A 13,426-nucleotide genomic window follows, 5' to 3' on the forward strand; every position below is an offset into this window, starting at 1 on the left:
GCAGATATGAGCATCAACCAGTTTTCTGAATCCTTTGTCATATTTAATTTTGCCGATGTTATTCTGGACTTTTTTCTTTGGAGAAGAAGTTTCGATTTCCCAGCTAGGATGTTCAACTTGTATCTCTACCACTCTTCACTGATCACAGTATTATTATCTTATAATAATTTTAGAAACTCTGCTCTTCAGACAGAAGCTGTGTGTTGTTATAAGATCTTCATGAAGCTCATGAAAATCATTAAAGGTCCAATCAGCAGGGGGTGCTGTGTCCTTTATCTGCTGAAACAAGCCACATCCACATACCAAGGTTCATTTAGAAAATGGATGAAATAACAACACAGCAGCACAGCAACCAGCCAATCATCACCAATTATTCTCACTACCACAGAAGCTCTTCCTGTCTACCCAACATTGATCTTACTCTCTCAGTTTAATCTATGTGTTTGTCTTACTCACGCTGGGAAGATAAAAAGCACATCCCCACAAAATGAATCATTAGTTTTAACTGTGAATATCTGCCTTAAGGTGGTTAGACTCAAAGAAATTAACATTAACAGCCTGAAATGACTGGGACAACTTTGTGTCCGCATTTTCTCTGTGAGTTTGAGAGGATTGTCAGTCCTGTGACACATTCACCATAGGCTAAAGAGAAGAAGCTTGAGCTCATGCTTCCAGAATAACAACTCACCCCTCCTCCCTTTAGCTCTCCTTCATCTGAGCTCTTCTGTGTGAGTGTGTTTGTACTTGCACAGCTATCTGTGTGAGGACCAAGCTGAGGTTTTAGGCTACGGGAGCCAGGACATTTTGAAAAGCAAAGACAAACTAGTAAGGGTTTGGCATTTAGTTAGGAGGGTGAGGTTATGTAGCATGAAGACTGGAACGAGGAGGAGCAGGTAGCCCAACTCTCTCCAACGTAAAATGAACACTTAAAGACATCTCTACACATTTGTTTCATCTTTACACATGCACAAATGTAGCAACAGTTGGTTTTAGGGAAGTAACTGTGCAGTGGTACTATTTAAATCAGTGTACAATGTTTCCCTAGAGCACCTCCTCTGTGGCAACCTCACAATGAGACTTCAAGAAGTTGCAGTAAACTTGTAACTCCCTATAAACCGCAATGCTGTTTTGAAATCTCTTGTTTATACACATGTTAAACCCATGAATGCCAGCAGTAAAACCTCTCAGTGCACCAAAATGAGATATATACAACATACCTTATGTGTAGAACTCAAAGCCTGGGGGTCAAATCTCACCTTGCTCACATTTAAATTGTATTCTGCAATGTAATTTGGGATTTGGATGATTTTATGTGTATTTAGAAAAACTTCTGGGGTTTCTATGTGAATCTCTGTTATCAGCTTTTTAAAAACATTTCAAGTCACTACAACCCTATTGACTACAGCTCGTCACTTTGATGAAGAACACAGTGATAAATCACAATTTATAAGTGCAATGATAGCAGTTTTACCTGACTTTTTAATATGGATTAACCTCTTAACATTCACCAGGTCACTGGTAACTTGTTAGGATTAGTGTTGGATTGATTGTTGTTTGTTGCAGCCATCTGTGAAATAGACACGTTTTCAGAAACTAGGAGATGTGACCTTTCATAGGAAGTCTCATACACAAGTTTTTTCATTTGGGTGCTCCAAACATGGGTGGAGTCTAACCGTCTAAACTCTAACCCTACATGGGCTGCCGGTGATTTGACAATTACAAAGGTTAATGCTTAACAATAACTTTTCCGACCTCTCTGTGATTCTGCATAGACAATTCATATCAATATGCATACTGTATTATTTCAGTTCATATCAAGTCAGTTTGATTTATATATCACCTCTAAAAAAAGGTGAGTGAAGAAGAAGTGTTATATAAGAAGCCCCCAGCAGCCCAAGCCTATTGCAGCATAACTAAGGGGGGATTCCGGGTCACCTGATCCAGCCCTAACTATATGCTTTATAAAAAAGGAAAGTTTTAAGCCTAATCCCTAAAGTAGAGATAGTGTCTGTCCCCCGAATCCAAACTGGAAGCAGGTTCCACAGAAGAGGGGCCTGAAAACTGAAGGCTCTCCCTCCCATTCTACTTTTAAATACTCTAGGAACAACAACTAAGCCTGCAGAGCGAGAGGGAAGTGCTCTAATAGGGTGATATGGTACTACAAGGCCATTAAGATACGATGGGGCCTGATTATTTAAGACCTTATATGTGAGGATAAGGATTTTAAATTCAATTACAACCATATTAATCAAAACTTTACTACTATTATTCAGACATTTACTTTTGCGCACGATGGTTATGCACACTCAGCAGGTCATGCACCAAAATTTTCCCTTTCTGCTGTCTGAGTTGTTGAAACTTGATTTGGCATTCACGTGAATGATCTTGTTTGGGAATTCCTTTTGTTCCAATTATTCCTGCCACCCAAGGAAAGCACCATTCCTTGAATCAACATCTTCATGACTGTTTCCATGAATATATAACTTTTTTCCCAGTATATACCATTTCACTTTGCAGTTCAAATTTGGAAACTAAAGCTTCTCTTTAAAAACACAAACTCACAACCTCGCTGGTAGTTTGGCATTGCTGTCAGGCAGTGTGTTTTTCTGTGTGCCGATTGGCTCTTGTGTGTGCACTCAGCAGGAAAGTCTCCACCTCCACAGCAGACAGCTGTACTTTTCCACTCCAAACTAAGGTTAACATCCAGCTCCATCCACTCCTCCTTCTTCTCCTCCCTCCTGAGATCCATCTATTCACAACACATACACCCCCTCCTCAACCACCCCCTACACACAAACACATACACTGAGCTAATGGAGTTTTCTTCCAGGGCGTTTGGTATGAAAACCAACCGCAATGACTGAGGTTATTTTCTGATTGGTTAAAAGTTTTGGTAGAGGAAAAAAAGACAGCTCATTTTGTTTTTCTGGCAGAGGTTGTGAAACGTGACAGTGATTTCATCTTCAGCTTTAGTATCAATTTAAACTCCAGAGAAAAAACCTACAAAGATCACATTTTCCATCTGGATTTACCCTTTACCCTGTTTTTTTTCAGAAAGTTTCAAAACAGCATTAGAGATCTTTGTTAGTAGAGTTAAACAACACAGAGGAAGTCCCAAAGAATAAACACATGTCCTGTTGTATTACTGCAGGTTTTAGACTGTGTGTGAGTATACCTGAAACCATGGTTGTGATAACATGGTGCCTTTTATAACAAGAGACTGATAATTATTATAAGTTCTGTTTTTTTAATTTGATAGTAGAGAGAGAGAGAAAAGAAACAAAAGGAAGCGAGAACGTGATGAATGCTTTTTTTTTTTTTTTTAGTCTTTCTTACCATGCATTCAGAGGTGTCTCCAGGATTTTTTCAATGGGATGACATCAGGGAAACAATGACAAGGTGCTACACCACATACAGCTTAGAAAGCAAGTGCAGAAGACATTATTAACTAAGTAAAGTGCTTAGACCCTTCACTTACTGAAAGTCAGACATTTTGGCATCAAAAGGTTCTGGATGCACATAAAGTAAGTAAGTAGTCATAATGCAGACAAGCATAAAGTGCATTAGTATCCTATTAGATCCTAATTATTGATTCATTAATGTCAATTTCATGTTACAACTGGAGATGATTTTAATTACTTTTACACTGCTGAGTAGCTTTATTAAAGTAACTAAAGCTTTAAAAATATGACGTAAGGAGTACAAAGTACAATATTTGGATCCAGAACATAGTGGAGAAGCAGGAGAAAGTAGAATAGCATACAAAGACTTAAATAAAGGACACTGAAGACTCTATTTTAACTTCTCTGGTTCTACTCATGGCGTTGAAAGAAAAAGGATATTTTGGGGAAATCGTTAAGACAGAGGAAAAAAAATACAACCTTGACACAGACAAAATGGTAAGAAAACATGGAGACATGACTGAATGGGAAGATAAGACAACCACAGAGACCAAACTGACACGGGGACACGACCAGGGAAACAGACAACAATCAAACAAAAGTGAACTAACAAACCCATAATCAACAAAAGCTAGGCGAGGGGCTAAGACACGAAATAACAAAATTTGCGGCGAAAAATGGTGTCCACTCTATTAATGTAATCAAGAGGGTCAAAATGCAGTAAAGCCAGCCCAACGTTCTTTTAGGATAAGCTGTTTATTCTCAAGAATTGTTTTATATATTTTACATATGTGTACAAAATGTTGAGGAATGATATTCAGTGGCTTGCTGTTTTCTGGCTGTGACTTCTTACCATTTATGGTATGATACACTATTATAGTTATTATGAATTGTACTTTATACTTTATACACTTCATATATTTAGTATATATATTTAGATGGGTGATTGTTCATTGTCACATGGACTGACATATTGTGGTATGTTTACCTCTAAATCCTTATGGTTCAATTAAAAACTCCATCCACGTGACCCGACATGAACTGGCTCCAGGACTTGACACACACTATTTGTGGTGCAATCAGTAAATAAAACTGGAGCCTTGCAGTGTGCACGCCACTGAATCTTTACTTTTCTTTACTTCTGATTGGGCACAGCCTCCTCAGTTTCCTACTTCCACCCCCTCACCTCATCATGCCATTATGTTTAAGAAACACACAGAGCTCTAAATCAGGCAGACCCCTCCGCTGCAGTGAGCTAACTCTAAATAACTCAGATTGTGCCGCGTGTTCCAACTATTTGCGATACAATAAATCACCCACTTTGATGCATTACCTGCTCCTCTTCAACTTGTTTATGGTTCAAAACAAATTAGATTTCTAAATGTTAGCTTCGCTTAAGGTAAAATTTGTATATTATGGTTGTTCTTTATCAGGGATTCAATATCATAAAGTAATCTGAAATTAAGGATTTTATAGCATCTGGCCTTGAACCAGAAACCAACAGTAATCTACTTTCCAAACCTTTGAGCTACAGTAGTGTGCAAAAGTTTTGTGTCACCACTCGTTTCTTTAGGGTTTGCTTCCAAAAAGCCTTTCTTAGAATAGTCTTGGGTGGCAGGTCTCTGGGTATTCTGGGTTGAACCAGTGTTGTGTCTCCACATAACAAACAATTAGACAAAAAACAATTTTAGGTACTTTGTTACTGGCAGCCTGTCACAAAACACACTATTTGTTCCATTTATTTAATTGAATCTATGAAAAAGGTTAAAGATAACAGTCTGACAAGCATAAAATATTATTTTGGCACCAACAGGGGGATTCCTTGAAAAACTTCACGTCTTAACTTTTACTTTAAAAAATTTCAGAAAACTGGACAATTTGAAGACAAAAGAAATGTCAGGCCAAAAGAAACCAACGTATGTACAGAGGACAGAGGTACAACACTGTCTACAGCCCTGTGAAACGCGGTTTGGAGCTGCATTTCAGCCACGGTTGTTGGGAATCTGGTTAAAATTGATGAACTGAACTCTTAACATAGCAATGTATTTTCAGATTTTGATCCACTATGCAATACCGTCTGGAAAGCGTGTTTTTGGCAACAGCTTCATTTTCCAGCATGAACTATTCCTGAAAAATACTTAAAGAAATTCCAAAAAAGCTTGCCTTAGAGAGTTCAGGCTGTTTTTCCTTTTCCATGTACATTTGTAGATGTTCCAACAAATCTGTTTCAATAAATGAGGGGTAGCTCAAGACTTTTACCCAGTAGTGCACATGTACTACCCATGTAGCTCTCACATTAATACAACAGGGTGTAAAAGTAGAATTTATGGCAGAGCTGCTGCACTGTGTTGCATTAGTCTGTAGTGCTGTTGTTAAATAACTACTGTTGTAATTGTCTGTGTAGATTCTCAGTCATCCAGATCGTGTTAGTCTTGACAGCTTGAAAAAAGCAACTGGACTTCTAAGTATATGACAGCATAAGGTACATTATAGAGTAGAAATATATCCCGAACTACAACTTTAACCTCTCATTTCCTTTTATTTCTACATTGTACAGTAATTGCTTAGTACCAAAAGGCTCTAGATAATACTGAGTGAAAGAGTTTTAACATGTAGTCATTTAGGAAGCCGAAAATGTGGAAACAGCAGATTAATCCCAGTGGTTTTAAGGTGGATACTCTTACATGGTTTTGTATTCCTCATCTAGTTCTGCTCTATTCAAATTCTTCATTTGCAGATTTGTTATATGATCATCACTGAGTCACTTGAACAATTGAGCACTATCCCCGACTCTTGTACAAATCTTCTTCATTCACACACAATGACATGATTCAGGACTATAAAAGAGAGAAGGGGATCATTCACAGTGTTAAACTTTATCCAGACACACAGCATGTAGCCTCTGCTATTTCAGGAATACCTGCAGGGCATGTGTGTTTATGTATGTAGGAGTGTCAGTGATCTTTCCAACCGTCGTTCATACTGTAACTCTGTCTGTACTTGTTGTTGGACGACTGCCCTTTCACCACAACAGTTCATGCTTCTCAATATCTGACAAGTGTTGTTGTCTGTTAAGTTCAACTATGAAACTTAAAACTGAGAACATTTTCAAACACGGTGTTCGCTTTTCTCAGCTAAAGAGCTGGCGCAGTTTGGCAGTAAAGCCCTGGCATTAGTGTCAAAGCAAGATAACGTTTAATGAAAATTTGAGTTGAGAAATGAAATGTGTGTCAGCAAGCGTTCTTACAAGTGTCGACAGATCCATGTGTTTGTACGTGTCAGCAGATTAGCATCGGTACAGCTAGCAGTAGAAGTGTTTGCAGCGTAATGATCTACTTTTTGTAATCTGCCACAGCACAACTTTCTGTGGCCTGTGTGTGTGTTTGTGTATGTGTGCGTTGGTGTGTAACCGTTCACATTTGCTTCCTGTTTGGCTGTGTAAGCCAACCAATCAGAGTAAGCATTGCACAACAAGAAGTCATGTTAGGGTAAAAGTTGCTGCTGGCTGATAGCAACAGGAGCTGAAGGTACAATAGAGACATTACATTCAAAGCAGGCTGTGACCTACCACTGTAACCCTGAGCAAGGCACTGAACAACCTGTGTGCGATAAGATAAGCATGGTGCAAACACACATGCAGGTCGATTTGACTGCGTTTGTGCTCTTGGTTAACACAACCCCCAGTGTCAATTCTGTGCATGTCAGCTGATCTGCAAGTCAAAGGTCAGATCGAGATGGTTAAACTAAAAAAACTTCTAAATACTCGAAAACTTCCACTCTGTACATTTCAGGGAGCTTTTTAGTGACAGATGAGTCCTTCTGGAGCTGTAGAACAAAAATGTGGATTTCTCAGGGTAAATATGTTTTCATGTTAAATAATCTCATCTTAAAACAAGTTCCTTTTTTTGTGTTTTGTTTATAGTTTTTAGAATCACGTGCAAACTGGAGCCTTTCCCAGCTGACACAGGGTGAGAGGTTGGATACACACTGGACACCCGCCAGTGTCTGTCTTTCATTAATCCATATTATAAAATCTGCAGCAAAACTCAAAAAGCTTTACGCAAAAGCCTCATTAAAACGGAACAATTCTACATTGGAAAAGTCAAGAAGATAAAATATACCATACAAAACATAACAGACTGAAAAAAATATCAACAAAAAATGGCTTGGGGAGCTTGTTTTTCAGGATGCAGAGGCTATTGCATATGTAAGCTTTAAGAACAATAATAAAATGGTAAATGGCCTGCATTTGTATAGCGCTTTTCTAGTCCTTAAGGACCCCAAAGCGCTTTACACTACATTCAGTCATTCACCCATTCACACACTGGCGATGGCAAGCTACATTGTAGCCACAGCCACCCTGGGGCGCACTGACAGAGGCGAGGCTGCCGGACACAGGCGCCACCGGGCCCTCTGACCACCACCAGTAGGCAAATATGGGGTTAGTATCTTGCCCAAGGATATTTGGCATGCAGCCAGGAGGCAGCCTGGGATCGAACCACCGACCTTCTGATTAGTGGCTGACCTGCTCTGCCTGAGCTACAGCCACTCAAAGCCCTTGGCCCCTCTCATAGCTCTGTTCTAGTCTGGCTGGGAATGGAAAGTTTGGTACTTTACAGTCTACAGCTTATAATGTTTTGTAATCTCTTGTGTTTCATCTTGAGGCTCTGTCTCATAGGTCCTCAGATTAGAAATGTAGCAGCTTTACTATTAAATGCATTTATAATATAGCTTTATGTTGCTTATTCATTGCATATTTCTGAATCATCATCCTTTGTGTATTTTTATGCACTCCTTTTCATCTTCAGTCAGAATATGGAGCTAATATAACCATTTGTCTTAAAAGACCCAAAGAAAAATAACTACATACTGAATAAGTTAAATAGGGGCCACACTGCATTCCCAAGTTCTCCAAACCATTGACGTAAGGAAGGTGACGAGTGACGAGACACCAGACCGGCTTCCCTGACATTTCAGAAGATAAGTATAGGTTGCAGAAAGCTGCATGCGTAAACCAGGAGGTCATTTAATGTAGGAGAAATTTCTTGTTCACGCAATCTGTGCCTCTATTCTTGAAATTAACATCATAATAACATTTGTAATGTAATACATGTTAATGAGTGATTACTTATTAACATGTATTATATTACAGATGTTAATTTCAAAAATCACATTTTTAAGGATAAGACTCTTAAATGGAAATATGGAAAAACATGAAGTTGAAGCATTTGGACCTTTCTATTTTTATATGCTGTCTAGTGTATTGTGTTCACCTTTTCTGTAGTTGCTTCTCACTCTCGTTGAAGAGCAGAATATTGCTCTGTACAAATAAGAGTGAAGAATCTGCCTGCTCCTCGCAGTTTGACCTGTTACCATTATTAGTTTATGGCACAGAAAGAGGCTTATACTTTCCTGGCTGTGCTGTGTGGGTGTGACCAGCTCCCTTCACTTCAAATAATCCACTTTAACGGATCTATAAACAGGAACACGCCGATTCTCCCTCCTTCCCGCTTCATTCCTGGTCTGTAAAATTCAAAAGTGGCCTTTATATGGGAAATGTGAAAAGTAAATTTTGGTATGGACTTAAACAGCAATGTGCACACACGCTTTTAAGATCAGGATCTTTAATTTGGTTACTATACATATCAGATCATTATGAAGACTAACTCTTAATAGAAAGAACCAGTTGAACTGACTCTACCAGCTGAGGTGGGGTCTGGTCAAAAAGGGACCTGATCTACAATTCTCTCAGGCCTGGGAGCAGCCTAACCCTAACCCTGAGGCAGGAGAGAGCAAAAAAGGTGAAGTAAAATTCAATAAATAAAGAATGCTGTGATCCAGGACCCGACACGTTCTGTGATGCCCCTCCCACTCCGATGTCCCCGGGGCCCCGTCTGTGTGTGCTTTCTTACTTTTAGTTGCGTCTCTCTCCGACAAACACAACACCCACCCAAACACACCCACCCAAATCAACACTCACCCTCACAGTGGAAGAAAACATGAATATAGTAATGTTGCTGTTGTTTTCTTTTCTTTTTCTCTTTTCTTGTGTCATCTACAAATTTTTGAGCATTGTTGAAAAAATGTGCTGTCATTTAGTGACTTATTTTTCCTTTTGTATGGGGGTAAAAATAATCTGCAGAACTTAGATGTCCTGTTGCTCTGTGAACATTCAAAAAGTGCAATTGTTTGTTACACAACATCTTTAAATGTGATTCTATCGACTGACTTCTGTCAATGTGGCAGATTTTATCTTCAACTCTTACATGCTGTCAAACTTTGGTTAGAAATTCATGTGTAATGCAATGAAAACGCATTTGAACTCTTGAAAACAAATGCTGGAGAGACGTGTGTGCAGTTAGCACCTTGTTTTATGATGTGTTAATAAATCTGCCTGCAGCTGTGTGTCACTGTTGCACTAAGAACTTGATTTTGGGGTATTTATAAGGGATTTTATAATGTTTTCTTTAATTTGTGTCAAATGTGTCTCATGTCCTGTTAGAATGGTTTGAATGCTTGTGATGCAGATTTCATGAATTTATTTCATTCACCAATCTCTCTTCCTCGCTCACACAGTCTCATGTGAACTCTTACAACAAATCTGACCATTTATTTTACAGGGTCTTATTCGAGCTGTCCTAATGACACAGTGACACACTGCCTCTACAGGCTCTTAGCATTCACAAAAACAATCAGCCCACTTTATATTATTCAGATATTTATTGGGTTTTTCTTTTATTCTTTACAGCCAAATGCTTTTGTCACAGACAATGTTCATCAGCCAATCACCTCAAGCCTAATCCAGTCAGCTCAAAGCCGATTGGCTGTTTGGGCTCACTCCCACCATCCAGCCATTTCCCTTTGTGTATAACAACAATAACAGAAAGGAAGCACTTTACAGCACCCAGACACACGGTACATAACCACACATTAACCAGTCAACAACAGAAAAAAATAAACCGTCTTAACGCGATTTAAGACAGGAATCTGCAAAAGTTAAGTTTTAAACCTGGAAAAATACCAGCGGAGTGAGACAATTTAACCTATTGTGAGTGCGCTTCTTGTCCTCTAAACATCAGTGCCAGTATCTCAAAAATACAAAGAGGGAGTGCTTTGCAGGAATGATTGAAAATAAAATTACACTCAGTTTAAAAAAAAAAAAGTTAATTTCTGCTGGAAACCATTTGAATCATTCCATCCTGCAAGCAAATTCTCCAGATGTTAAGGCTGTCTGTCGTTAAAAAAGAAGAAGAAAGGAGACTTTTCTTTCTGTGAACATGAAGCAGGACAAACCTGAGCAGGTACAGTCTTGGTGAAAACAAAATGTCCGCCTGAAAGTTTCCCTTCAGGGTGTCAGGATGTCATAGAACTCAACAAAGTCCTTCTGCATGAAATTCTGGCTCTGCATAAGGTCGTCTTCAGAGGGGAAATATTGCATGCTCTCCTCTTGGAGACGCAGACTGCTTTCATGCAGAAGCAAGCTGCCCTCGTGCGTGCACAGAGGGTCCTCGTGCAGTACCACAAACTGTCCCGGAGGCGATGTTGAGCCGTATGGGTTGGGACTGTCCAAGAGGGCTCCTCTGGCATTCTCCAGGACGCCCAGGTATGAGTCCATGTCCGTCAGCTCCATGTCGCTGTCGGAGCTGCAGCCGCTATCGCTCCCCACTGAGTCACAGCGCATGTGCAGCATCTCGTACTTCTCATGCATCAAAAACTGGTTGGTGTTCTTGGGGGCCTGCATCCCCCTCACCCTCTTCCCCTTCACGTTGACGGGACGAAGGGACAGCACCGGCTTCTGGTGGTGTCGGGGATGATGATGGTGGTGGTGATGTTGATGATGATGATAGTGGTGGTTGCGCCCTTTCGGCCACCCTCCTCCGCTCATCCTCCGCCCCTGCAGGCGCCCCCTGCAGCTCTTGGACCAGCCGTGCTTCTTGCGGCCGTCCCTCTGCAGAGCCTCGTTCCCCTCCTGCAGCAGCTTGGGGTGTTCGCAGATACTCCTGCACATCTTCTCTGAGAGCATTTCCTTGTTTCCTTTCCTTTCTTGATGTCGCCTCTCAGCTACACCTCCTTCACATCCTCCTCCTCACTCGGTTGCTCACTCAACAACAACGCGAGGATTGTTTCTCGATGTGTGGCTCAGATCACAAATGACCCTTCCTCCTCTCACTCGATAGTCTACCTTTTGACTATTTTTTCACTTTTTTTCTTGACCTCTGGCTTCGGCTGGTGCATAGCCTCCTCTGCCTCCCCTTGCAGCAGCAGTTTGCCTGCTCGCTTGGCTCTCTGTCACGCCCTCGTCAGTCTCGCTAATGTCTCTTTTTTTCCACCCCTTTCTGAAAGTGAAATCAGCTCCTTGCAGCTCTGATTAGTGAACTGAAGTGAGCGGGGTAATAGTTTTGAGAGTCGTCTCGCTGATTTTAAGGTGGGTTTTTCTCTGAGTTAAGTCAGTAGTGACATCAAACTGAGGGCTTACCATCACTGACTGTGGAGGTGCCGTCTTCTCGGTGTTATTATAAGGAGCTGGAAGATTTCATTCGTGTAGAAGGAGGCGGGGGGAGATGTCATTTCACGCGTCTCCGTTTCCCATTTGAAACATTGTAATATGACATATGTTGTCGGTCATTTATTCTAAACCTCAATATTAAATACCTAAATACCCATATGAAGCTACTGTAGCTATGTTAAAAAGATGTGATGTGATACACAGAAAGCATCCTCCCCGCCGAGTGATGGTTCAGTCCGCCTTAGTTTTGGCAGTTGAAATCTGATGCCCAGCTGCTGCTGTTCCTTCTCCCCCGCCCCCTCCCCGTGGAAAGACAGTGGTCACGTACAGCAACAACAATCGGAGCGGACTGGAGTGGTCACCGTAACAGTCTGACAGCCGTTATTTACGGCCTTGTACATGGACCATGCCCACAACAGTTCAGAGTATCACAGCATTACCGAAAGATCCGTCCGAGGACAGCTATATAAACCACTGTAATGGTAGCGAATAACTTTGTACGTATTCATTTGTGCTCTAAAATGGCTTCCTCGAAGACAGCACACCAGTCTCACCACTTCGGTTCAAACCAGAGGTGTCAAACTTGTGGCCGACTGGGCCCACTGGGTTTCATTAATTCCCACAAATTTTCAATAAAGTTCATTTATTATTTAATTCTAGATCTAGGGGAGAACTTGTCTGTCCTTTCTTTTCCTGGGATCTGAAAATGATTGTGGAAAAACAGGCTTGTTTTTCTTAACATGCTCCAAGGTACTCATTATCAGTCTTGTAAATGGGTAACTTATTCAAAATAATTAAGGATAATCTATGCAAGCTAGTTAGACAGCCTGGTTTAGATTGACAGCTTTGAAGAGGTTAAATAACTTTTAAGGTGGTCATATACTCCAAGTGTTGCTTTGCTCTGCACTTCTAAAGTAGATAAAGTTATGCCATAAACCCCTGCTTAACTTTAAAGGCTTTGACTAGATTAAAATAAAATGCCTGCACTGAGTAGGAGATGCTCTGTATCTCTTTGTACATGTGTATAGTTACAATGAAAAGGCATTCGTCTTCTTTTTCTTCAAATCCTGCACAGACTTTTACTTGCTTTTTTCGATCAACTCACCTTTTTAAAACATTTAGCGTCAACACGAGGTTGAAATCTGTTATTTTATTGTAATATGTCAACAACTACTGCAGGATAGGGTTGAAGAGACATTTTAAAACACTTTTTAACCACAGGATATACTGTTAGAACTGCAAGAACCTTGGTAATAATTTGATATCCAGCGCCATCATCTGGTCCAACTTGTTCAAACACAAGCAAAAGTAAAGGGTGCAAATATACGTGCAAACGGAGAGTACAACGTGTACTCCCTCTACCAGTGTGTTTCTAGTACAGCAGTTTAGGCCGTTATTTAAAGTTAGTGAAATGTCTAGTAAGAATAAAAAATATACATATCCTTATCTCAAGTCTTGCTCAAAAACAAAACAAAACTCCAAAACTGTATCTTTTTTGTTTTTAAATTAGTTTTCCTGG

General features: G+C 40.2%; 1 protein-coding gene across 1 annotated transcript; it reads right to left on the minus strand.

Moving 5' to 3' along the window:
* Positions 1 to 10,102: 10,102 nt before the first annotated feature.
* LOC146518121 (uncharacterized) lies at positions 10,103 to 11,904 on the minus strand. Its single transcript, XM_085159457.1, has one exon. The coding sequence runs from the start codon at positions 11,422 to 11,424 to the stop codon at positions 10,747 to 10,749; it is 678 nt and encodes a 225-aa protein (XP_085015583.1). The 5' UTR covers positions 11,425 to 11,904; the 3' UTR covers positions 10,103 to 10,746.
* Between the last annotated feature and the right edge of the window lie 1,522 nt (positions 11,905 to 13,426).

The sequence above is a fragment of the Neolamprologus multifasciatus genome, chromosome 5 (genome assembly GCF_963576455.1).
Source record: "Neolamprologus multifasciatus chromosome 5, fNeoMul1.2, whole genome shotgun sequence".
Lineage (NCBI taxonomy): Eukaryota > Metazoa > Chordata > Actinopteri > Cichliformes > Cichlidae > Neolamprologus > Neolamprologus multifasciatus.